The following is a 25894-nucleotide window of genomic DNA, read 5'->3' as shown; positions in this document are numbered from 1 at the left end:
TCACCTCTTAGGACTCCACATGAGTCCAAATGAAACTGAAATTGTCACCTTTTTGCGGAGATTTTCAAGCTGCATCGAACACGGCTTTAAAACTTTGAGTTCAGGGTATTTTCCGGGAACTAATCTGCCATAGCTGCTGGCACAGCTGGTGTTTGTTTACATGGCGTAGCTGCTACAGATGCTATTTTTGGGTAAACTTAGGTTAAAAAAATTGGATTGATCTACTCAGACAATCATAATTAGGAGGTAAGAAGCCAGTACAACATTACAGAGTCTGTCAGGGAACGTTAAGTGAGAACTGGCAGACGATCGCTGTGAACACGATGCTGTTATTCACCTGAGACATCACACAGGACGTTAATACATTTTTTTGTTTTCAACTAAAATACGTGCATATTGTACCTTTAAGCATCTTTCTGCTTCTGTTCTGACACGACTGTGCTGTAGATGCAATTTTAAAATGCACGTGACTTGTTAATGGATGACACATCCGTCTCATGTATCGATGGCACGGGGCAAATCAATGCATGGAGCTGTACATTAAACTGTAATTCAATTGCTACATAGGAGGTTCCTGCCGTGTGGTGGAACAGCCAGAACACCTCGATGGAAAAACATAAATCCAGCTGTGAATCCCTTTGTAGATTCCAACATGTCGACCTGCTGCATAAACAGCCTCTGTATGGAAAAGAAGAAGAGCGAGAGGAGCCAAAGAAGATGGAACGGAGGACGGGTGTTAGAATTTGAAACACTAATGGGCAGTATGGAGGATGTATGGTTGGCATGGAAACCCTGAAGCCAGAGAGACGTGAAGAAGAGTATCAACCCCCACCACACACACACATACAGTATACACACAGCCGCTTATATACCTCATATATTGTACATGCTTAAGTCTGTCTTCAGATCAGTCACATATGCACATGCTAATGCCTCCCAACTGCATGAAGTTGTGTAGGATTAAGTTATGTCACAAATCACATCATGCATACATTAACACACACACACTGTGCTGTAATCCAGAGGAGCTACTAGACTGTTATCCGCTCGGAGTAGAACTGAAAAAAGGGATAGAAGAGCGGAGAAAAAAGTCAAGTGTAAAACAAGGAAGAAAGATGGAAAAAGATTTGACAGAAGAAGAGAAATCAAAGGTAGATGATGAGACCAAAAGAAAATAGGAGACAGAAGAAGAGAAAAAGGGCAAAAGACAAAAGTAAGAAAGAGGAAGAAGGAAGAAAAACAGGGCTGTGATTTCCGCGGGACTGACGAGGCTTGATCTCGTCGCCCACATGAAGGTCGGACTCAGCTGAGAAGGCATGCGAGCGCTACTACTACCTCTCCCATTGGGTTATAAGTAGAGCAGGGCAGATAGGAGCTGACACACACACACACACACACACACACACACACACACACACACACGGAGAGTGGCAGCAGCGTAACAGACAATCTGCACACTTGCATGAGCGTAAACACAGTTTTATATTTCCCCTGATCATCATTTATCCCCCGCAGCTCCTCTCCATCTCCCTGCCTCTTGATTCAACATGCTTCATTTGCATGTATTTGCAATGAGTATGAGTTATTAACTATCACTGCAGAAGAACGTGTGTGATGTGTGACTGTACGCTGGATCTACGAGGAAATACGAGCATTAGTCACTCGATTTTTTCTATGAACTGTGGCTTGTTTATAGTATATTTATTATTCACCATGACCACAATCTTTATGTAACCTTAACAAAGTGGTTTTAGTCGCCTAAACTCAAAGATTATCTCACATTTTTATATCAGAATGTCTTAAAAACTACTAGACGTTTGTCCATCTCCAACACTGTCCAACCCAGAAGAGAGTCAGAGAGCGAGGAAGGAAGCAAACGCGACTAAATGTAAATTTAAAACATGAACCCGTCTGTGAACATCCTCGCCTGAGTCATGTACATAGATGCTCATTAGCAACGGTGGTTGTTTAACAATGAAGACAACGGCTCCATGTGGCCGTGCCTCCCCTTTCAGCATGATGCATCGCGCTGTAGGAGGAGCACTTGGTGTTTTCACCGGGCTCCATCTTGCTCGCAGATGTCACCTGGCAGTTTTTTGGAGCACACAGTAATTGTTAAGTGTTAGAAATAAAATGCAAATGAACTTAAGTGCCCCCCTGCTGGTACCGTGGTAATGATGCTGCACAGGGCCATTACTGCCTCTGGGGCAGGGTGACAAAGAACAGACAGCTGTAATCTGCAGATATTTGTCATTTTTAAGAAATATGTTTGTCAAGCAGCAGAGGAGGAAAATGCCGCTCGTCGCTGCTGCTCTGATGTCCTAAGTGACAACGCATGCATGCCTCCGCCGCTCTTCCTCTCACAGCCGTGTGTGATGTGTTTCTCGGCGAGGATCTCGTGAGGACGCGACTGCACTTTACAGTTTATAAGAGGGAGAAAAATGAAGAAGCAGGGCATTAAAAATTAAAGGAAGTATGCAAAATGGCCAAAAACGAGGGAAGAGAAGTGAATTTGTGTTTACTGAACAGCCTCTGCATTTGTCAGCTGTGTGTGTAACACAAACACATTCACAGGTAGGCACACTTTATTAACACAATTTTCTATTTTGCATATTAAAGGTGCAGTGTGTCGTTTTGGGGAAGAAATTGTAATCAGAAGAGAAAGAGCTTCATTGATTGTTTTTTGAAGCCTAAACATACTGAATGAACAAACTCTCTGTTTAGCTTCATGACTTAATAAACAAACACAATTTCACCCTGTTTTACTTTGTTTATATGTGGCGGACCCTGCCACCTTTCTACCTTCAAGCAGTGTTCTGGGACCATATTTTCCTCTGAGAACAGCTTGTTTATTCAGTTATGGAAAAAATAAACATTTCTGAGTTTGTATTATTACCTCATTAGTATTGCAAATATTACAATTCTGAGTTTGAATTTCTTCTCCAAAACTACATAGTGCCCCTTTAAATACAAAGTATTTGATAAAAGAATGGAGATTTGGGATTGAAGGCTCAGCTGAAGATTTGAGGCTAATGACTTCAATCATATGAGACAGCCGGGCCATCAACTCAGACTCACTCACTTATGTTTGCGTGGCAGTTTGCCCTCGTTTAAAGACGTGAGAAAAGAGGCCTGACACCACCATAGGGTTCTGGGTACAGAGGAGTCACAGTTCGCCTTCGAAGGGAATCGCCCGACCTCGTGAGAGCGCACAAATCTGTGAGTCAGCCGAGAGTTGTGTTTGATGCGGCCCATTCTTCATGGGTCATGGGTCTGACCAAGCGCTTTGACTTTATGTAAGAGTTTATGTAACAGCTTGTGTTGTGTGTCAGCCATTTTGCATTCTCGGTTCAGTGTTGGATGATGTGAGAAAAAGATAAGAAAACTGACAACTCGTACAACAATAATTGTTATACATTCACAAGTAAGTGATTCATTTCCTCCTCCCAACAGGCAGCTGTTATGGTGTGAAAAGTGAGTTAAAACTGAAGGCGCTTTTTCACAGCTACTGTATCACCTGTGTTTGAAAAAAAAGGCTATTGGCTTCGCAGCTACAGTGTTGAAGCTTTTTCTTGAATAAGAAATCATGGCAAATGAAACTCTTGGAACGCTACAACAAGATATATATAAAACACACCAGCATACTGCAGAGATCAATCTCAAATTCTTGACAGTGTTGCACCTAGAAGCTGTCATCGGACGGTTGCCATGGTGATGACCAAGATGCATAATGGCCACCCTGCCCTCCCGACGTTGTTGTTGCGTTTCAGAAAATGTTGTTCAAGCGTTACGGCTGTCGGTTCCGCTCGCCTCCCCGACTGCAAACCCTTTTAGCAGCTTTCAATTATATATTAGGGGAGCGATGGGTGGAAACGAGGACGCACGAGAAGAGGAAGAAACAAAACAAAAAAGGGAAACTGGAATTGAAGAATAAGGGAAATACAGGCGAATGAAAGAAACCAATGAGCGTTGAGGGATGGATCAGTCAACAGGGACCAGCAGGTTGAGAGATTAAAGTCAAACACAAAGATGCAGTGAGTGAAAGAGGTTACATGACAGACTGAAAAAATGAAAAAAAAAAGACAGAAACACGCAGATAAACAGCAAAACAGTAAGACATAACTTCATTTTAACTACTCCTCCATTCTCCATCTTCATCGTGGGTGAAAAAATGGCGATTAACAAGCGGCGTTGACGACAAACAGACAAAGAGGGTAAATGAGCGACAGGCACTTGTCTCCTCTTCTGTTGTCATCCCTTGTTCGTCCACCCCCCTTCCTCTCCCTCTCTCTCTCTCTCTCTCTCTCTCTCATCTCGTCTGTTCTCATGTATGTTTCATTGATTCTCATCATATATTTATGTTCTGGTCAAATAAGGGGGCTGCCATGGAGAACCAAGCTGTTTGAAGAGTGTCATATCACACGGATAAAATCTGTTTCGGTTGCCTCCATGTTGGTTGTAACCACGTTAGGTTTAGTGTCGTATATATTCTTTATCAGCTTGAGTGAAATACAGTATGTAAAACCAAGACTCCACTTCCTTTAGGGCGGCAAAAACTCCCCTAAATTTAGCCTGAAGTATTTGGTATCTTTGCAAACTTTGCATGGCCATAATAACCTGCTAGGGGGCCCTGGGGCAAAACCGAGCTGCTCGGCTGTGCATGATTCCTTTTTTCTTTTCTTTTTTTGTCGGTTTTCCTTATTTTACTAATTAATAAGAAGGATGTTATAAAGTACAAGTGAAACGCACACTTAAAGAAGCACAAAATAAAGAGGGAGGGGTTGGTAAATTATCTTTCAGAGTACTTTTATCCAGAAATGACATATGAGAGGGCAAATCAGAGTCAGAGAACTTAAAATAAATGAGCAGACAGACCCTTCAGTTCAGCTGTAAAACTACCTGACCCAAGGTTGACTGCATGTGCATGGTGAGGGCCACTTTAAACGCATCAGAATTAGCCTAAATCACTTGACATAGACAGTAAGCCTGGAGCACAAGGGGCTCTATAGCTCCTGGGCCATGGGGCAGTTGCCCTTTTTGCCCAGTTGGTAGTCCAGCCTTGATCTACACAGTTTAAACTAAAGTTCAGTCGGTCTGAAGACTATTTGAGTTTGTAGTGAGCACTGTGTGATAAAGGTTAGTAGTCGGTACGCAGTCAGCAGTGGTCCTCACAAATGTAGACAATGCCTAGTATGTGTGCAGTGACACTTGGTTTGATGGACTGGCATTAGCGGCTCAAGGTGAGAGCCTTCAGGCAGTGGGGATATATATATCGCCATGCCAACCGCTGCCAACCTCGCATTCGGCCGCCTGCCAAAGGGTCTCACTCACAAACACACACTCTAATTCTCTCTCTGCCCCTGGCACAGGAAAAATTACCACTCTCCTTTTTCCCTCCCCTCAATCTCTCTCACTCATTCTTCCTCTTTCCGTCCCGTCATCCCCCTCTCCTCCACCCAGGGTGCCAACAGTTGGCCTCACCGAGCGCGAGCCATTCTCATCATCCGTCGCTCCTTCCTCTCTCATCCTGCTTGTTTTACTTCCCTCCCTCCAGCCATCACTTGCTCTCATTCTCTATCTTCCCACCTCCACCTGCCCTTTTCCTCTCCCTCTCGTCTTTTCTCCGAGCAATTCATCCGTCTCTTTCCACCACGACACAAATAATATTACTGTGCATCAAGTGGTGCTGTATATTATAGCTGAATTGAATGAATGAAAAGAGGAAGTTTGTGATGTTATTTCTTGTTAAACAACAGCTTTTTAAAGAACTAGTCCAGTCAGACAATAACATAATGCTTATGTCTCGGCTCTGGCTACAGCGCAGGTTGCCAGGTATGGCTATAGGCATGTTTTCATCCAAATTTAGCGCAAATTTTCTTAAAATCTAGGAAAGAAAGTGTGAATTATTGTGACTGTCCATCCAGCACTGTTATGCAAATGGTAGGAGTCAGACATATTGAGATAGTGCTTATCTCCAATTGGGTGCCATTGCAGGAAAAACAGTGCAACAAGGTGATATAATTAAAAGAATGCCAGTCAAACCTCGAACGAACAAGGTTTTCTTCCTCCTCGTCTTCCTCCTGTGTCTCTTCATTCTGTCTGCACTAAAATAAATGCGGGCACTCTCTGAGCGCAACGCAAGAGATTTTCTAAATGCGTCTCTCCTTCAGTTTGTTTTTCTCTCTCCAGTTTACCCTTCACCTTCCGCCTCTCCTCCATTTGTGTTTACTGACCAATAAAACCCCGTGCACAAAGCTTTTATTGGCTTTTATTTATGTGTTTATGGCACGTCAATGGTCACAAGAAATTAAGTATACTAATAACTGTTTATAAAAGGAGAAGGTGAGTGAGTAAAAACCCTAACCGAAACCCTTAAACCCTAGCCCAAACCCCCAAATCCTAACGTACACCCAAAACCCATTAGGCCGAACCTCAAACCCCCAAACTCCAACCTATTCCCCCAAAACCCAGACCCTAGCCCAAACCCCCAAACCTGCCGACCTCTCTTAAGCTTACTAAAAACACACTCCTGCTGTTAATATTCACACACGGAAACGCACAAGAAAAAAAGAGGAACACGAGAGAATTTAAAGAAAAGACGGAGGCACGATGATAAAGTGAACGGTGATAAAGATGGAGGGCAAACGATGAAGCAGTAAGAAGAAGCGATGCAGCAAAAGAGAGAGCAAAAGAGGTGAGAAGGAACGGATGGGTGAACGATAAGACGGCGAGGGATGATATATCATCCTGTAAAATGAAGTGGGAGACAGGGAAGATATCTGCGATGGGAAGAATAAAAGTGAGGAGACGACAGCGATAAGATGGATGTTAGCTGAGGTGGAGGGCAAAAAAGACAGATTAATAAGGGAGAGGAAGAATGAGTGAGAGACAGATGGATGTGGAGGAAAGAGGGGCAGATCAGGGCAGAATAATACAGGGTGGAGAGGAGGAGAGTCGGAGGAAGATAAAGGAGGAAAGGAGGGCGGCAGAGGGAGGGTATGAGGGGAAAATGGGGGGACAGAACAATGAAGGAGACAATGAGCTAAATGGATTCAGATGGAGAGAAGAAGAAGAAGAAGAAGAAGAAGAACTGTATTGGAAAGAGTACTGAGAGGGAGGGTGAGAGATGTGAGTTGCGATGGAGAGCTTGTGTGAGTCACATCGTCTCCTCCGCAAGCTATTAGTGATTTAATCACTCTGACATCACTGTGTGTGTGTGTGTGTGTGTGTGTGTGTGTGTGTGTGTGTGTGTGTGTGTGTGTGTGTGTGTGTGTGTGTGTGTGTGCGTGTGTGTGTGCGTGTGTGTGTGTGTGTGTGTGTGTGTGTATCATACCAGATTACCCTGAGCTAGTGCAGTCAAGAACTGGCTCATCACTCTTCCACAGCAGCGTGCATTCATCACGTCAGAGACCAGTTTCTCAATCTATAGGCTGAGACCCAAAGCAGGTCACAGCCTCCACGAGACTAATGTAAGCGCTTGCCGATCTACGTCCTCTGTGAGACTGATATTAGCAGTTTTATCAACTTAATAACTGATGTAATATGACAGAAGTTAATATGGCGTTGACAGAGTGGTCACACAGTCTTAAGACTTGGAAACTGAGATGGGAGAAAATGCAGGCTTAATCAAGTCATGAGCAGTAGGTGATCTGAAGAGGGACGAGTCGTCCCGGAGGACATCACCCCTTGTTAGCAAAGTGACCAAAATGTGTTTTCCTTGTCGCCCAACTCAGAGATCATTAAACCGACCAATTATTGAGAATTCCAACATTTTGACGGAGCGTCTCTTTTTTCAACGGCGCAGCTTTTCTAGCCTTTACAGCACTAACGGCCCAGGAAACTCACAGACTGACTGCATGCGCTGTTAATTACTCACATGACACTACTCAAGCCAATCAAATCTGTGTGTTGCATTAAGCATTGTGAGTCAGACAGATAAACGCACAGATGAGAAATATTAGTCTTCAAATACCACCATTATGATGGATGTTAAAATACAGTAGCATATGCCGGCTCTATGCAGTTTAGTGTTTTTGCACCTTTTGCTGCTACCGTTAGCCGGCGCGGTGGACGCTTCAGCGTTGCTGCTTAAGGAAGTAGCCACTAGCACTCATGCTTAGGTCAACAAGAAACAAAAATATTACAGGAAAGATCAAAACTATTGTAATTACATTTCAGTTTAATTATTCTAATCCAAAATTCTGCAGTATTTTAATAATATTACCTTTAAATCAACTCATTTAATTTCCGATAAATGTATCTCGGACTCCATGTACAACTAGGGGGAGCTCGCATTAGAGAAAAGTTATAAAAGTTAAGAGAATTAGTACTTTAAATAATGCAAATTTCGTGTCAAATTCAACTTTGGCCATATTCACAGAACTTACCTTTAGGGAAAGTAAAAGAAAAAGAAGAAAAATAAGAAATAAGGAAGTCTTACACCCAAGCAAACAAGCTCGCTAACCAACAGATGGGAAGCAGTGAGCAAAGTAAAATGTGAAAAGTAAGCAAAATAGTGGGCCAGTGAATGGCACAGGAGAAAAAAGAAAGAGGCTCAGACTCATTGTGACTGTTCAGCGTTAGCATGTCCTGGCTGGCTAGCCCGTTAGCAGTAAGTTACAGTCACCTAGTTCTCCAGCCAGCTAGGCCACTCTCTGATCGTGAGTCGGCCTTAAGGATAAAGTATAGACTCATAACTAGATTTTGAAGGTTTCTGTCAAAATGCAGTTCAGCATCACTGACTGAGTCCTACTCAAAAATCTTCTCTGCACTGTAGCTAATATAGTGCAGCACAGTGTAATTATGTTAGTTATTTAAACGAAAAAAAACAAAAAACAAGATCTAACTAATTACAAGTGCTTCTAATAAAAAGACTATTGATTGAATACTGTTATTATCATCAACACTTTTAGAGACACAATGTAGGAAATGATCTTGTTTAAATCCATCCACCTGCCACAAACCCATCTTTCTCTTCGAATTAAACTCATAAAAACTCTCAACCAAGCACTTATCATCTGATTGCACCTGATTGTTACGCCCACTGCGTCCTTCGCCTGTTGCAATCAGAATATTTCTCTTATTTGTAATCCTCGCGTCCCTGCTATGGGATGGCACCAGACCGTCTGAGGCTGCGTCATCATTCCTCACTTCACTTCATTAGATTGATATTGCCATCAGAGCAGATCCCATCATGCACAAACAGAGGTCACTGCTCTAATTGCAATTAACAATGCCCTCTGACCAATCAGCCGGGCCATGCCTACAGTATGTCAGAAAAGATGATCAAAGCAAAAAGGGCAAAGAGAGGGCAGACCGAGTTAACTCAGCAAAATATCTGCAGGATATACATGGACAGAAGAAGAAGTTCTGGACTAACAAGAGGGGACACTTTAAACTAGAAGAAATACAGTAAGCCTGCAGTCAAACCTCTGTCCTATCATGTTACAGTTTGTCAGTGACCCAAGAAAGAGAAGCCCAGGATTTTTACTGATATTGCAAAACTTAAAGAGGAAGTTCGAACCACGGAAACTCAGATACGTGGTTTTCTTTCAGTGATTTAACTTCAGTAGTAACTTCCAACAGTAAGAATTCAGTATTTACCACTTTTCCCAACTACAGATTGTTTATAAGATGATTTGCCTTTGCACTGTATGTTAAGCTGTGCACCTCCTGCATGTTTGAGGTCCAGAGAAGAGAGAGGGCGCTATTCTTCCAGCACAAACAGAACGCCTGTTTTTCAGACTCTTTCAATGGCAGATGGTTGAACTAATTTTAAAAAAACCCACTTCCCACATGTTTATGCTCTTCGTTGGCAAAAAGAAGACACATAAAACAGACAGAGGACGCCGCGGGTTCATGGGAAACCAAGTCTTTTCACAAACAAGACCAGTGGTGTGAAACAGAGGCTGCAGACATAGCAAACATGGCCTTGTTGGATGATATAGAGAAGTTGATAAATCTTTAAGACGCCCGCTATGTTCCAAGGCCGTTCTGTAACATACAAACATGAGAAAACTTTCAGTCAAAATGAATACATGGAGAAGCCTGGAGCTCCTACCAAAGCCATTATGGTCAGTGAACCCAGCAACGTAGCCTTTAATGTGGCCTTGGCGTGGCAGGGTGGGGGCCAGTGTAGCAGGGAGGCCCGGGGCAGATGGGAGGAGGGTGGGGGTTACAGAGGGTGTATCTATCCCCTGTTTAGGCTCTAATCATGGGCATGGCAGGGCAGCCTGTTGCCACAGCTCACGGTACTGTAGGTCTCCGAGCCGTGATTACAGGGTGTGTTGCAGTCCACAGGGGGTCGGATCACAGGGATGCATTGGCAAGAGTTAAGTGTGTGCCTGTGTGTGTGTGTGTGGGCGCAGGACTCTCTGACCATAGGGTGTGTTTTTCTGTGAGTGTGTGCATGCTTGGCAGAGGAAATTGCTGGGACTGCAGTGCTAAAAAAACAACCACAGGGGACGATGCGGGGCTAAGAAGTACAAAACGAGAGTCGCAGAGAGAGCAGAGGAGCGGGGAGTGACAGGGATGCTAAATGGCAGAATTGCATAACAAAGAGACGGAGGCATGGGAGGGAAGGAGGGAACAACAACGACGACGAGGGGCGAGGAGACAGACACAGACGAAGGCGGCGGGGTTAGCGTTTCAAAGTCGAAAGCCGCCTCAACTGAAAGCTGTTTAGTATTTTAGCATCCCGACATCCTACCTGTCTGAACCGCTCCCGTAAAAGCCTCAACTGCAACTTTATCTGTCAGGCTGTCGGCTTCGTCTTCATCAAATCAATAGACTTTCTACTGTTAAACAACAGCGCTGTGAGGGAAGACACGGGGAGAGAGCGAGCAGCCACAGGAGAGGGGTTTCAAAAATGGGTTAAAATTGTGTGAAGCCAGAGGTGCTCTGCGGTTCGGTGTGTGTGTGAGACGCTGCCAGTCGAATTACTGTAGTACGGCGGAAAATGTCAATAGGCAAACAACAGACGGCGGCTGCCACATCGATTTCAATATGCAGCCGAAACGCAACACACGCAGGGCCTGCACACACGAGGAGAAAGCGACGCACACACAAGAGGGGAAAAGCTTCCCCAGTTGTTAAAGATGTTGACCTAAGCTACTTAACTTTGACTGCTTTGACATTAGGGATGAAGAGAAAGAGGAGGAGGAGGAGGAGGAAGAGGGAGGAAAGTCAAGAAGCATGGAGGAGGCGGAGGCGGCATGGAAGAGAGGGAGAAGAAAAGGGAGGATAAACGCATGTGTGCTCACTATCTCTCCTCTATTTCTTCGCTCCCTGACTGTTCGCCTTAATCTCCTCCTGCCCTCCGTCGTTCTCTCTGTCAGGCGGACCATGACTCCGCCGAAATGCGATTTGATTCTTTGACTCTTCATAATCCATTCGGCCAAAGAGTGTTTTTTCGTTGCTAATTAAAGAGCAAACAATGGGCGTGTGCCTCACACATGAACACACACTCTCCACAAAAATGGAATAAGAGATGAAATCAATGGGAGGGGAGGAATAACGGGGAGCGTAATCACACGCCTCTTAGTGTTTCGACTTTGAGCGCGGGCGACGCGGCAGCAGAAAAAACAAATCCTTAGAAGAACAAAACGCTAAATCAAAAAACAACAACGCTTTCTTTTCTACTTCCATAATTCCTCCCTTTTCTTCTTTATCTTTCTTTCTGTTTGTCTGCGTCTTTCTGCCATCTCCGGCAATGGGAGGGATCAAAAGTTGCTACGGCAACAAATGGGGAAAAAATAAAAAGAAGAAAGCCGTGTCATCCTTATAGAGACGGAGGAATCCTGACGTTCTCCCGTAGAACGGAGAGAAAAAGGGAAGATGGAGGGAGGCAGAGGAACAGAAGGATGAGGGGAGGTTGAAAGTGTTTATCTGCCCATTAGCAGGCTGCTTTTTGAACCTGGAGGGATGTGGGACGTGTCGAGGAGAGAAGAAGACATTAGAGAATGCAACGCAACTGCCGCGAGTGAGAACTGCCCTGAAATGCACAATAAATATGTGTTATATAAAACTTAATGCTTCTTTTTGTACTGTACTCTCTGTCCTGCCTCTAGGTAACATCTGCAGGGACAGAACAGATGGATCAATAATACCTGTGCCTGTATAATTAGACAAATAATCATTTAGAAACAAAACCTAAGACTACTCCATATCAAAGAAATGGTGTGGGACAACTTAAATTATTAAAATGGACAATGCCCAAAGGATAAGTTCTCCTTTGCTGATGGAAAGTCAGGTGAAGTTTTGTAGTCCACAAAACATTTCTAGAGCTTCACAGCAAAACAGTGTGGCAGCGTTCTCCTAAACACCTGACGTAGATGGGGACTTGTTTTAAAACAGTAAAGATAACTGAGAAAAAGCACATAAAATGGCTTCATACAGCTTGTCTGGTGTAATCCATTTCTCTGGATGCCTGAATATCCCAAATTGATTTGAAAAGACGTTATTTACACCCTTTTTTAAAGCCCAAATCTTCACTTGCTAAGCTAAAAGTGTTAGCACACACATACCCAACAGCACCTTGAGGGTGTTTAGCAGAATGCTGCAACGCTGTTTTGCTGTGAAGCTCCAAAAATGTTTTGTCGACTACGAAACCTCACCCGACTCTCCATGGGCACGGGGGTGAGCAGATAATGACTGAATTTAGATTTTTGGGTGAACTGTTCCTTTAAAAAAGTTATTAATTGTATTAGCAACCAGAAAGTACTATCAAAATGTCTTCAAAAAAAATTTATGGAAAGTTTAAGATGCTGCAATCTTGTCCATCCAGTTATCTCTAGAAATACCAGAACTGCCGGATCACCGGAGGCTGTTTCTAACTGTGGTAAAGGGTTTTAGTGTGGGTATTTTCTAATACTAACCCTGCTGCATAAATATGCCCAGCGGGAAGCAGCATGCATACTAAACAAGCAGGACCCATGCTGTGTTTGTGACAAATACCAACCCTCCGCTTGAAAATCGTAACATGAAGGATTCACGCACAGCTGCATGCAAACATCCCTACAATATCATGTTTGTAGTGTCGTATGTGTTTCTACAGTATCATTGGTTAATGGTGCCATTACCCATGATGCACAGCACTTCTGCCTCAGGTACATCTATCAAACAACGCCTGCTTAGACTTTTAACACAATGACATTGAGGAATAAAACCCAAGCTGCTGTCTGAAACCAGTTTATCTCAATGTGATGATAAACAGTTTATTAAGCAGCGTGCTGATAAGCAGGAAGGGCACAATGTGCAGACGTACTGATTGTTTGGAGAATGCTAAAGTGTGTGTGTGTGTGTGTGTGTGTGTGTGTGTGTATTTGTGTGACATGACACAAAGTGAGCAACAAACATGACTGTGAGGAAATACAGCAAACGGTTTTCACACACACGTGCACCTGCAGCAGTTAGCGAGCTCAGACACTGGATGCGTGTGCACAAAAAGATGCACACTTGAATGCACACACACACACCCTCGTGCACACACACACACAGCGAGCAGCTCTTGGGGATTTGGAGTTCAAAGGATGTTTTATTTTGGGAACAGCTTTGGGTTAGTCACCCTACTTTGGTGACAGACGGAGAAACAGGTTGCAAATATCAAACACTTTACAAGCACTGTGACACACGCAAACACCCACCCACACACACACAACACACACTCACACTCTCACTTTCCTCACATTTCCTCCATCTCTCCCCCCTCTCTCTCTTAATTCTGAGAAACATCTCGCCAAAGGGAGAATGTGTTGTTTAAAACTTACAGGCTGACTCTTCCTTCACAAGCAGCTAATGCATGATCACAGCTCTTCTGACAGCTTTGTCAAAAACACTAAGACGCTGCGTTTGGGCTTCATTAGCACATAACGCAACATGGCAGGATGCTGGGATTACAGTAAAACTCAATATTGTGAAGTGGTAATTCGGCTAGTGTGCTTCAGGGGGGGCTTCAGTGATCTCAATGATCCCATTAGCAAAACAAAATAACAGATTCTGTTTCCTTTAACTGTTGAAGTAAGCGTTTCCAGCTGAATCATGTTGTCTAAGATGCATGATGAGATTTCTCCAAATTAGCTAAGCCCCTTAAAATAAAAGCAACACTCTGCATTTACGGAGTTAAGGGGCTGGTGACTCTTTTATTGCCTCTCTAAAACAAAAAATCACAGGAGCGAACGTGCAAAGAAATTCATTTAACCATGTGTTTTTCTTATACAAGCTGCAATTGTTAGCATGAATGGCTAACTAGCTTTCTACCAACAGTAATACATTTCACTGACGTAATTAGTTTGTGGAGGCAACCCCAGCCAACGTTAGCCTATCTGAGATAGCGCTATAGTTGAAGGTAGCTCCAAAACTACAGGGGGCAGCATAACTACTTATTGCTGCTCAGTAAATTCTTTGGTGTAGCGGCTAGCTGCCGTTAGCAAGTAGCTAAGTGAGCCGTGGAGCAAACTGGCTTGATTAGCTGACTGTGGTCTGACTGCACCGAAACCTCGTGTGTGGGGGGATTCACTGTGGCCAGATCGAAGCCAGTGGATACAGTATGGAGGTGATTTACAGCAGCTCTGACCAAGACTATGACTCTGGAGATAAGACTGATTTGGTGTGTTTTAGGATGAGTTGCAATGAGGCAATTCTACATGTCAGCACTGTTGATTGCGTTCATTTAAAGTTAATTCCTTGAAACCTTTAAGACAAAAAATCTGACCATATTTTACAAATTGCTTCCCATTTATGCCGATTTATGGAGCTAATTAGCTTGATTAGCTGTGTATGAAATGCCTGCTTTTGTTTATGTTTGTCTGATGTTAAGGACCCATTGTTTCTAAAGTTTCTATAAACCTTGATGGATATCAATCTGCCACCATCATCACTGAACACAGAAGCTAGCTTGTAGAACGGAGAGAATAACAAAACAGTGGCGACTAAAGGCTGCGGGGCTTAGGGAACATTAAAGTTATTTCTTTCTTAAATGTAGTGCCATTTTTGGGAACACAGTAATGGTTAACCAAAGTTAAATTTGCAAGGTCACATATTAACAACAAAACAAAGTGAGTGCATACACACACACAGGGCAAGGCAGTAATTGAACAGGCGTAGGCACAGTTTGGTGGCGACACCTGTTTGAAATTTATAATGAGCAGCCAGGGGAGAGGACCCCACACACACACACACACATGCACGCACACACACAAAGTTGTCCGTGTCTTGGCTGTGACTCTGTGCTGAGTTACAGGTCAGAGAAAGGCTAAGAATAAACTGGCCCTGCTGAGCCCCTTGCTCTCTCTCTCACACACACACACACACACACACACACACACACACACACACACACATGCACACACACTGCTCACTTTGCCTTTTACTTGTGCACATACCACGGCCTCTGATTAACAAAAAGAACAAGAAGGAGAGAGTGACTGAGAGAAGCCCAGGAGAGACTCTTAAGCTGCGTTGGCGAACAGGAGAGGGATAAATAAAAGAAGCATTCATTGGCTGAACAGAGAGAGAGAATTAATTCCTTCCTGCAGTATATAATGTGAGCCCAAACAGCGAGTAAATATAGAATCGCTGTGCTGTATGGGAGTGTGTGATTTCCCACTGAGTGACACTGAATAAATTCCATCACACTGACGATAACACACTTGCATATTCACATCATTTCTCTCCCCTTCGCCATCACTTCTGTCCCTAGTTCATTATTAAGTCATGAAACGAAGACGTCCTTCTTTATCTTTATCCTTCACTCTTAAACTCTCCCTCCAGTAGTGTAAGACTGCATACGAAAATATATCTTCTCTGTGGGAATGAGTTTCCACTGCTATCCTTGGTTTTAGATTTGCATTTCTTTGGTTGCTGCACCATTACTGTTAGATGGCATGGTGGCATCATGGTTGGCAAACAGCCTTAGATTGGAGGACCAAAGTGTCAAAAGTAATTTATTCCTTTTGGGTCCTACATTTCCCATAATCCAATAGGACAGAACCTTTCGTTACATGCCTGGTAAATGCTGGTAATATTTTAAACAACATACCCCCAGTTAATAAAGCAGGCTGAAGTCTCTAAGAGTAACCCTACCGTGATGTCACTTCCTGGTTTTGCGGACACCAGCTTTGAAACTTAGAGTTTGGCAATATTGCCGTCGCCATCTTGGTTTCTGGAGCCAGGAGTGACCATATTTGGACAAGAGGGTGGAGCTAACGAAGATATTTCTTGGATCTGACTAAAAAACGCCTCAGTAGTAACTTGTAGCAGTAGCATACCCTGCTTTATCATCTGTTTGACTCTAAATGTGACCATAATTTACAAAATAAACATCATGTTGTGTAGAAGAAGACTTCAAACGAGAGATTGAGACCATAAACTCATTAGTAAACTGTTTATCGAGGTAGTAAATCAAGTGAGAAGTAGAGTCATTTTCTCATAAGCTTACATCCAATTGAACTTCTTTTTGAAACCATTTAAAAGAACAAGCTGAGATATCACTAACGACTTCACTATGACATCTGGAGTTATGTCCTTTGACTCTTAAAAAGCTCCTTCTGAACCACAGAACTAAGTAGTACACTTCATGACAAGTAAACTGACATTATGTATAAGTGTTTTTGGTGGAATGCCCCTTTAAGCACACATTTCCGCAAACATTCACCTCACTGAAGTGCAAATGAGCAAGACGACAAATTCATCAGCTCGTGAACGCTCAGCTGAAACTTGACCTCTGACCTCTGATGAAGGGAAGCGAGAGAAAGGGGGATTTTTCTTTGTGCAATCAATGTGGTATCACATCACTTTCTTTAAATTAGAGCTCATGAAATTCTCCTTCACTTCCTCTTCCTCTCTTCTCCTCCCCTCGTCAGTTCGGCTCTGATGCCTTTTAGATTTTCCCAGAGAATTTTAAGCAGCACCTGGCTCACCCCTTCTTCACCCCACGTTCCTTTATCCATCCTCCTACTTTTAGTACTTCACTCTTTTCCCAAACCGTTGAGGAAGCTCATTCCAACAGACAGATTAAACAAGTAAAGTGACAGATTAATGTCGGGCTGCTTAAATGCAGGAAACAGACAAAAGGGGTAAACAAAACTATCACGCAGGTTGAAGGAAGGCATAGTGTTGGATGGACAAAGGGAGGTGTGGGTGGTGAGTTATGTCTGGGTTGTGATCCAGCTAAATTGTCCTGGCAGTAAAGCCTTTTTCTCTGAGTAAAGGCTGGGACAGAGATGGAGAAGATGAGGAGAGGGAATAAATAAGTGAGAGACAAGACATGGAGAGAGGGAAGAAAGAAAAGAAAGGAGAGGAGGTGAGATATGATGAGGAGGATGAGGGTGTCAGGTAGAGGGAGAAGGGAGCAAAAAGAGGATGCAAAAGTCTGACAGTGTAAATAAGTAGAGGTGAAAGGCAGAAGGGAGGAAGATGCAAATGAAGAAGAGCCGAGGGTGCGGAGGAGCGAGTGAAAAGGAAGGGAGGCGAGACATGAGATGACAGGGAGGTGAGGGTAGAGGAGAAGCTGAACAAGGGAGGGAACAAGCGAGGAGGAGAGAAATCATGCTGCGTGGAGGAAAATCTAAAAATATGCCAGACAGACGGACAGAAAGAAAGAAAGAAAGAAAGAAAGAAAGAAAGAAAGAAAGAAATATAATGAGGCAAAGACGTACTCTGCAAAGGTTAACATTAGCGTAGAGGAAGGAATTTGTTGACAAGGGGCTCGGAGGCGCAATAATAAAAAGAGGCAAGAATAAACAAAGAGGGGGTAAGACAAGGAAAAGACATGAAATCTAAAAACAAAAAAAGGAGAAGGAATGATGTTATGAGAGGGCACATCCTGTTTGTTTCTCTTTTTATTCTAGTATATCCATCCTCTCTCAGAGGTTTTTCAAATGCATTCTTCAAATAACCAATCCCTACTAGTTTGTTATATCTCAGTAGCCAACTACCTCGCTAACTAAAGTTACATTGTAATTGCTGATTTGTGCATGAAAGATTTCGACATATTTTATTTTCATTGTTGCATCCCCCCCTTTGATCGCATATGATTTGCAAAATGTAACTGAAGAGAGAGGTGAAGTTGCTTCACTTTGTACCGCTCCTCTAATCAGTGATGACAGGTTGCTAATGTTAGCCTCTAGCAATGCTAATGAAGCGGTGTTCTTTTTATTTGGATTGGAAATTCAAATTGGAAATGTCCGGCTGCGTCCGTTTACATAAACGCTGTCGACAGCAACTGATGACATACGATGGTCTGCAAGGGTTGTCCCATTTCATAGGGGGAACTGGGGAGCACTCGAAAACAAGGGGTAGGGGAAAAAAATTGGAGATGGGATTGAACCTCAGGCCTATTCAGACTTCCATTTCACATGAACACACACATGCAAACACACTCTAGTACCCACTCGATCACTAACCTTGGTAGTAACACTGGTTGTTATCACCTGGCAGGTCTGGCACACACACAAAGACCTTAGTACACCTATATTTGTGAGGACCCTCACTGGCATTATGCATCTCCTGGCCCCGAAGCCTTGGTAACAGTTACAGTACATGCCTAACCTCAACCCTTAATGAAGTCTTCACCTTCAAACGAGGAAAATGACCTCACTCTCAAAGTCTCAAACTAACACTGGATTCAAGTGCAAGAGCACACACCCACACAGGTAGACACACACTCCATCTTCTCACTCTTTCTCCGAGGGCAAGCCACAGATGAACAGCTTTTGAATTGCCTTGCCAACATTCGGCTCCCCGAGGCAGGTGCACACACACACACTCACACACAGACATAAATACGTTGACTACTCCCAAGCCATCACCCTAAAGCACTAATCATTGTTCAAGCTTTACCCTAACAGTGAGCTATTTCTGACCCTGTCAATCAAACGGCACCTTGCAGAAGTGGAAATGTCCTCGCTATTCATGAATGTTCTCACTTTTAAACCGGTCCTCATACAGACACAAGAACAGGACTACACACTCTCGCTCTCTCACACACAAAGAGGCCTTGCTTTATAGGCCCCAGGAGGCGCTGAGGAAACTGCATTCCCAACCGCTTTATGTATTGGTCAATTTAACACCGCTAACATCAGCATATTAAAAATGCATGTCCCAAGGACGCGAGAGCAATTTTGCAAGTGTGTGTGTGTGTGCACACGTGTGTGCAAGCATTTTTAATGCCGAGTAGCCTACCTTGAAGAGTGACATTATTACACTGTTATCGGCCTTAATGGTGCTATTTATACTGTGAATGCATGTTTAAACACTCAATTAAACTAAACAGCAATTTCTGAATGAGAGTCAGTCACACAGAAAGGAAACAGAGACGGAGGAATGTGTCATTCCACAAAGACGTTGTTTTAGTAAATTAAAGGAATTAACTGTGGTTAATTGGGATATGGGTCATTGGTCAACTCTACCTGTTACTGATTAGGACTTCAGCATCTGTATACTCTCAAATCTGTGAGTGAAACACGCAGTAAAATGGCCAAAACAACAATCACTGACAACACGTCTGTACTTACATTGTCTCGTCATTCTGGAACTCCAGCTTGCCGGAAGCCAATTCGTAGTCCTCTCCTCCTTTAGCGGTGCCATCCACGGTCCGGTAGGGGACGGCTACAAGGCCTCGGGCACCCGAAGTCCTGAGCACTTTTACCTCCATCACGCCCACGCTCTCACTCACCCTCTGACTGGCAGTCTCAAAGGTAAAGATACCTGAGAGAGGAAGAAAGAGAAAGAAGAAAGAAAGAAATTTCAGCACTTCACAGGGGAGAAACACTAGAAGGACGAGTAAGATGAGGTTGATAATCACCTCCGCTTTCACTCACTAGCTTGCTCTCCAAGGTGTACCGTATATATAGAGACAGGGATAATAGATTACCACCCACTCTCTCTAGATAAAAGGTAATACGAATTGGGTGAACACCCACTCTCAATTCTGCCTCCCTCACTTTAAGTCTCTTTGGACGTTACTGAAAAAGTTGAACATGAAGGAGACTGGAACCTTCTTCTGAAAACTTTTAGTGGATATCCTGGAACTAAGTAGCAAAGCAATTGACTCTGCCAAACACATACTGAAATTATTTGAGAAAAGAAGTATTTATTTACTACTTATATCAGCTATATCACATCGTAAAAATACTCTTAGAAGAAAAATTCCTTCTTTCTTTTGACTTAAAGCACCAACAAGGAACTCATTTCTTGTTGATTCTGGCGGCCCCTGTGGACAAAAACTGTCTGAGCATCACCACGTCATAAAGATGTTTATCTGGCTGGTGCATGAATTTGTTTTGGAAGAGAATGAAAGACAGACACAACATACTTTTACACTAGCGATGGAGTAATTTATCCATTTGTGGCTATGTAAGACTAATAACTGAAATATGCTGATGGGGGAAACAAAGTAAACTTTGTTAACTACACAGTGCCCCTTTAATAATAACAAAGACATAGCTATTTAGATTTACATATTTGCTTATGTAGGGCATATCAGGCGTCAGTATTAAATTGTAACTGTTTCATAACCAGTTAAAAACTTCTTGGAGTCTGTTCAAGTACAAGTATAGCGTTAGCAACAAAAAACTTTTAAAGGATCAATAGTGAAAGTACTTTTTATAAGACAACAGAGTCGCCCCTGTCATGTAACGCTGACGTATATACTGTATTATCAGATTATTAGACAGACTGTTCCTGTGATATTATTCAGGGGTTGCTTTTACCGGCGTGATCGTCATCGTAGATGGTCACCGTGGCCGTGTGGTTGTCACCCAGCACTGCTTTGGGGGTGACACTGGCATCCAGCGGGGCGGTGCCAATCTCAGGATAACCAACCACTCGAGGGTTACTGAGGTGGACATAGAAATACTCGTCCTCCTCGAAGATGTCGTCGTCAATCACTCCGACTGTGATCTCTGGTAAAAAGAATCGTCATTTCAGGATTGCACAGATGAGGTCATGGCACCAATAACTTCAATAACAAACCGTGAAATCACTTTTTTGTTGAAGCCAGTAGAAAAATTTGCCTGTGCGTGACTTTGGCTCCTCGATCCTCAGTCTCAATGACATGTTTTCTTGTAAACAGATTGTGCTGCGGATGTTATTTTTTACCTTTGAGGGTCTCTCCTGGCTTGAACAGCAGGGTTCCCTCGGCAAACTCGTAATCTGAACCTGCGTTCGCCGTGCCGTCCTCAGTGCGATAATCCACCTGGGGGCAGATGGGAGTACAGAGAGATGGAAAGCGGGGTGAGGCGAGGGGGGGGAGAGCGAGCGAAAAAGAGCCGTCAAAGATGAAACAGAAGTGAACAGATATGAAAAGGGCAGATAAACACAAAGGAAGAGGGGGAACAGAGTACAGAGAAGGAGAGCGAGATAGAGAGGAGGGCGGCAAAGAGAAGCGAGATGCATTTGGGGAGATGTGAACAGAGGGCGAGAGAAAACAAGAAAAACAGCTTCATTAAACCGAGCCCTCTGGTCAGATACAGTCTGATAATAAAGACTTTGAAGATACTACAACAAAACTTTCCCTGTATCCTCTCCTCTCTCTGTCCTCTCTCCCTCTGCCCAGTTTATTAACTCTCGCTGTCCCATAGAGAGGCTTATAATCAGATGACAGGAATCAGACTACGTCACCTGTTATGTGAAAACGGGGAAAACACCAGATTGCTTCGAAATAATCTGTAGGCAAAGCTGACTCAGTGTGGCTATTGCAGTCGCTCTCTTGGCGCTGGTCTAGTTTTAGCTCTTGATGAAATTTGGTTTTATAAGGGACGCAGCTTTGACCTTATTTTTGACTTCAGTCATTACATTACACGACCTTATAATGCTGGGACTACTGTACACCAAAGCCCAATAATATCTGAGATGCTTCATACATGAGGAAATTTTAGACCTAAAAACTGATGAGTTAATGTTAATTATCTTTTATTGTTCTGGTATGGTACAGTTTGGATGATATAGCAGGAATTTAGCAAACTTAAAGCTGCAATATTTTTATAAATGTTATCTGTTTTTAACGGCGCAAATGACTTTGTGAATGTGAAAGTTGTCACTCACACTGATTAGCCTACAACAAAGTAAATCATCATGCAACTCTGCTGTTCACTTCAACTCAACAATTTTTCGCTTTTGGCTAGAGGTTTTGGTTTTCTGGCATGAAACTCTACCACGCAGCTCAACAAAATAAAAACCCCTAAAAACCCACCTGCTCAGCACCAGATAGCAGGCAAATTATCAACCAGCTGGTAATAAAAATAACGGAGCATTTAGCAGCTAATTAGACAAATGCAAGTATTAGGAATTGATGGAGACCAAAATGGAGCTAAAAGGAGACAAGGACTTGACTTACATTCATCAGTTGGGTAAGAAAGCTAATGCTAAGCAAGTGTTTGCTGCCAAGTTAGCTACATTAGCTTGAGAGGTAATAATAGTAATAGTAATAGTAATAGTAATAATAAAGTCTTTACCGCTTGTTTCTGCTGCTCTCAGGTGGCAAAACTATCACTTAATGCAGGTCTAACTTCGTAGTTTGGCTAGCCGCTCCAGGGACATAGGCTAACACATTTAGAGTCAAAACTCTTTAAAAGGATGAAGTGATGTGTAGATGTCTTTGAACTCCTTTCCTGAATCAAGACAGGCAGCTGTTTTCATCACAAAAACTCTAAATACAACCACCTGCTCAGCATTAAACGGCAGACAGACAAGTTAGCAACTAGCTGGTGAACATAGTGGAGCGTTAAGCAGCTAATGAGACAAATATACTTGTTGATGGAGACCAAAACAGAGCTAAAAGGAGACAAAAAATATTGGATTGGATACAAATACCACTTCAAATGAAAGCTAATTTTGAGCAAGTGTTTGCTAGCAAGTTAGCTATATTAGCTTAAAAGGTGATAATGTGTCTTTCCTGCTTGTTCCTGCTGCTCTTAAGTGGCAAAACTATCAGTTAAAGGAGGATTGAGTATGTAGTTTAGCCATTCCATGAATATAGGCTGTATAAAAAATGTAAAAGAGTCAAAATGTTTGTGCTAATATTGCTGCGTACATTTCTCTTAACTTCTCTTGTATAATAAAAAAGATTGAAGCCTGGGATTGTGAATAGATTCTTGAAACTTTCAACCATGTCTCTGTTAAGTGAAAATAATAATGTGTTCGTCTCTAGAGTGCCGGCATGCCTGAAGAGCCTGTGTGTGGGCTAAGTAGGCCACTTCACTTTAAAAAATCAGCCTTCAGTAGACGGCAGACTGAGGCCTCGCCATCAGCATCCCTCTACAGCACTGATGTTGCAGCCTAGATTCATTTGTATACAGGGAGAATAGAGGAGACACAGTCTTGCAAAGCCCCGGCGAGCAGATCAGATATCACTCCACTGACACAGACTCTCTGCGGGAGACTCGAAAGAAAATCTCTTATTCAGACTATAAGGCCAGCGTTAAGCCCCAGATCAATGAGCCTTTGCAAAAGGATATGTGTTTTCTTGGAGTTACAACCTGAGCTGAAAGCTAAAATGTGGTTTGTATTGTGTCTCCCGGTTCTGTATGTACACTCCTCTTTCAACCACATCTATCAGTTTAGCTAGAACAAGGATGCTCAAAGTTTCTGGAGGGAGAACATGTTATGGGTAAGATCAGACCAAGACCGGGAGAAGCTGCCAAAGATGCGAGTGAAATCAGTTCAGAGCTGCTCTCTCTGGTCTCTGCTTTCTGTCTGAGTGTCTTCTGGCATGCACTGTTCCTCACACACACCTTGACAGTGACTCCAGAGTCTCCTCCATGTCTGGCCACGGTCAGTTTCAAGGAGCCACAGTTTTCAAAGCACTGGTACAAAGGGGGCTCAAAATCCATCCTGATGGTGTGAGGGTCGTCCTCCTGGGCCTGTGTCTCGTGGCTGCTCACCACCTGCAAAAAAAAAAAATCAAGACGGGAAAACAGTAGAGATGTCAGGACAGAGTCGGGTGTGTTTTGTGGCTGAGAGTAACAGTCCCGGTGTGTGGTCTCACCTTGCGAGCCTGGTCGGCAGCGTGCTTCTTGAGGATGTTGCCGGCTCCGATCATCATCCTGGTCGCCTGGATTCGATAGAAAGCTCTGCTCTTCTGCTGCTGCATCAGGACCTGATCAACAAAGCCAAACAATTAACAAGCTGACCTGTTGACAATGTTAATGAGGTAATAATACAAAAACTGAATAATATTTATTTTTCCATAACTGAATAAACAAGCTGTTCTCAGAGGAAAATAAGGTCCCAGAACACTGTTTGGCAGGGTCCGCCACATATAAACAAAGTAAAACAGTATGAAACTGCGTTGTCCTTTAAGGTCAGTGAAGAACTTTCTCAACACAGTGCACCTTTAATTGTTTTTGCAGGTTTTTTCTGTCTTTTTTAAAACACTTTCACTCCAAAGCTGCAGTTTAAAGGTGAAGCAGTGAATCTCTCTTGGGAAATTCTTCCTCCACAGGGAGGTTAAAGGTCAAAGGTCAGCTAAAGATTCACTGAGTCACTTGGATCGTACACAGATGAGGGATGTATTCTTCTCTAAGCTTCACTCATGCTTTTAAAGACTGTATGTCCTTTATTACAGATATTACCTGTACAGACAACACAGCAAGTACAGAATCACACTAAGAAGGAATGATTTGACATTTAGTATTAACTTCAGCACTTTGCTCCAAACTTTAGATTTAATGAGCCATATCAATCTATAAGTAATGATTTCAATAGCAATTTAATATCCTAATGATCCAACAAATAGACAATTAACAAATTGGCCACTGTAGTTGGGACGATTAGATTAAATGTGGCTATTTATTTAAATTTAAGTGAAGTGCGTCAGCAATTTCACTCCAATCTGCATCTCTTTGTCGGGAATGAATCCGTAATTGTTAATTTAGTTAGAAACGTGAACTGTTTTTGCTGAGCAAGTTATATTATAGTTATATAATGATTCATGACCACGAGAACCTTGATTTATCCAGTGGAGTTAATTCTCCAGGGCAGCTGTCATTCTTGTATAGAGCACGAGGCTCGGGGAGAAGCTGCAGGGGGAGGAAGGACTGAATGCAAACAAACATCTGGGAGTTGCCCAGGGCACCTTGGGGTGCCTGCCAAACTCCTTTCCTTCTCTCCAAAAAAAAAAACAAAGACCGAGAAAGGACTTGGGGAGGAGGCAAGGGAATGAAGAGGGGAAAGCAGGAAAGGGGAGCGCAGCAGAGACTTGGACAGCGTCTATAGCTGAGAATGAAAGGATGAAATGTGTGCAACGGAACAAAACAGAGGAATCCTTAAAGCGGCAGGTCGATGATTAGTATTCATAAAGTTGAAAAAATGGTTTTAAATTTTAAGCAAGAGTGAGAATCTGTGTGTGCAGCAGCAGACTCAGGATGTTTGAGGGGCAGGGGCACCAGCTGTATGCAGTGGGGACACAATAGAGGGCGCTCTATCACATTGCCTGTCCCGAGTCCACCAGTGTGTGTTTGTGTGCGTATGACAGCCATCTAGAAGCAGATCCTTTTTGTCTAACAAGGGATGAGACCAGATTAATCAACAAGTCGATTAATCTGTGTGACACAATGAAAATCAAAACTTAACTAAGCTAACGCCAAATTTAACAAAAAGTTACATTTAGAACAAAACACGTAGTTTTCATCGACCTATAAATACCAGTTTACAAACCGCAAATCTAAAATTCCCAAAAAATCTTAACCCAAGGTCTGAACCCAACCCACATCTCACTCTTGTCCAGCTGGATGTGTGAGGTTTGGCTGAAAGCTCAGAAGAAAAGGTAACAAGCAGACCTTGAGTTACACATTTTTTGTCAAACCACGGCTTCCAACGCCAGGACTAAACTTTTCAAGCTCACATCTAACGTTCATATGACTTACCGGGAATATTATCACCTGGATGCCAGACGGCT

At 43.0% G+C, this 25894-nt stretch overlaps 1 protein-coding gene across 2 annotated transcripts in view; it reads right to left on the bottom strand.

The window, feature by feature from the left end:
- LOC311251938 (sodium/calcium exchanger 3-like) overlaps positions 1-25894 on the bottom strand; it is a 103074-nt gene that overhangs the window by 23565 nt on the left and 53615 nt on the right. For both annotated transcript variants that reach the window (XM_084344633.1, XM_084344634.1), the window contains exons 8-12: positions 23984-24094; positions 23730-23882; positions 21097-21193; positions 20709-20900; positions 19512-19704 (exon numbers count right to left, since the gene is read on the bottom strand). In XM_084344633.1, coding sequence (XP_084200759.1) covers positions 19512-19704; positions 20709-20900; positions 21097-21193; positions 23730-23882; positions 23984-24094 — 746 coding nt within the window. The remainder of the gene's footprint in view (positions 1-19511; positions 19705-20708; positions 20901-21096; positions 21194-23729; positions 23883-23983; positions 24095-25894) is intronic.

Source organism: Pagrus pagrus (assembly GCF_965226575.1).
Source record: "Pagrus pagrus genome assembly, chromosome: 22".
NCBI lineage: Eukaryota > Metazoa > Chordata > Actinopteri > Spariformes > Sparidae > Pagrus > Pagrus pagrus.
This window is presented reverse-complemented; position numbering and strand designations above follow the sequence as displayed.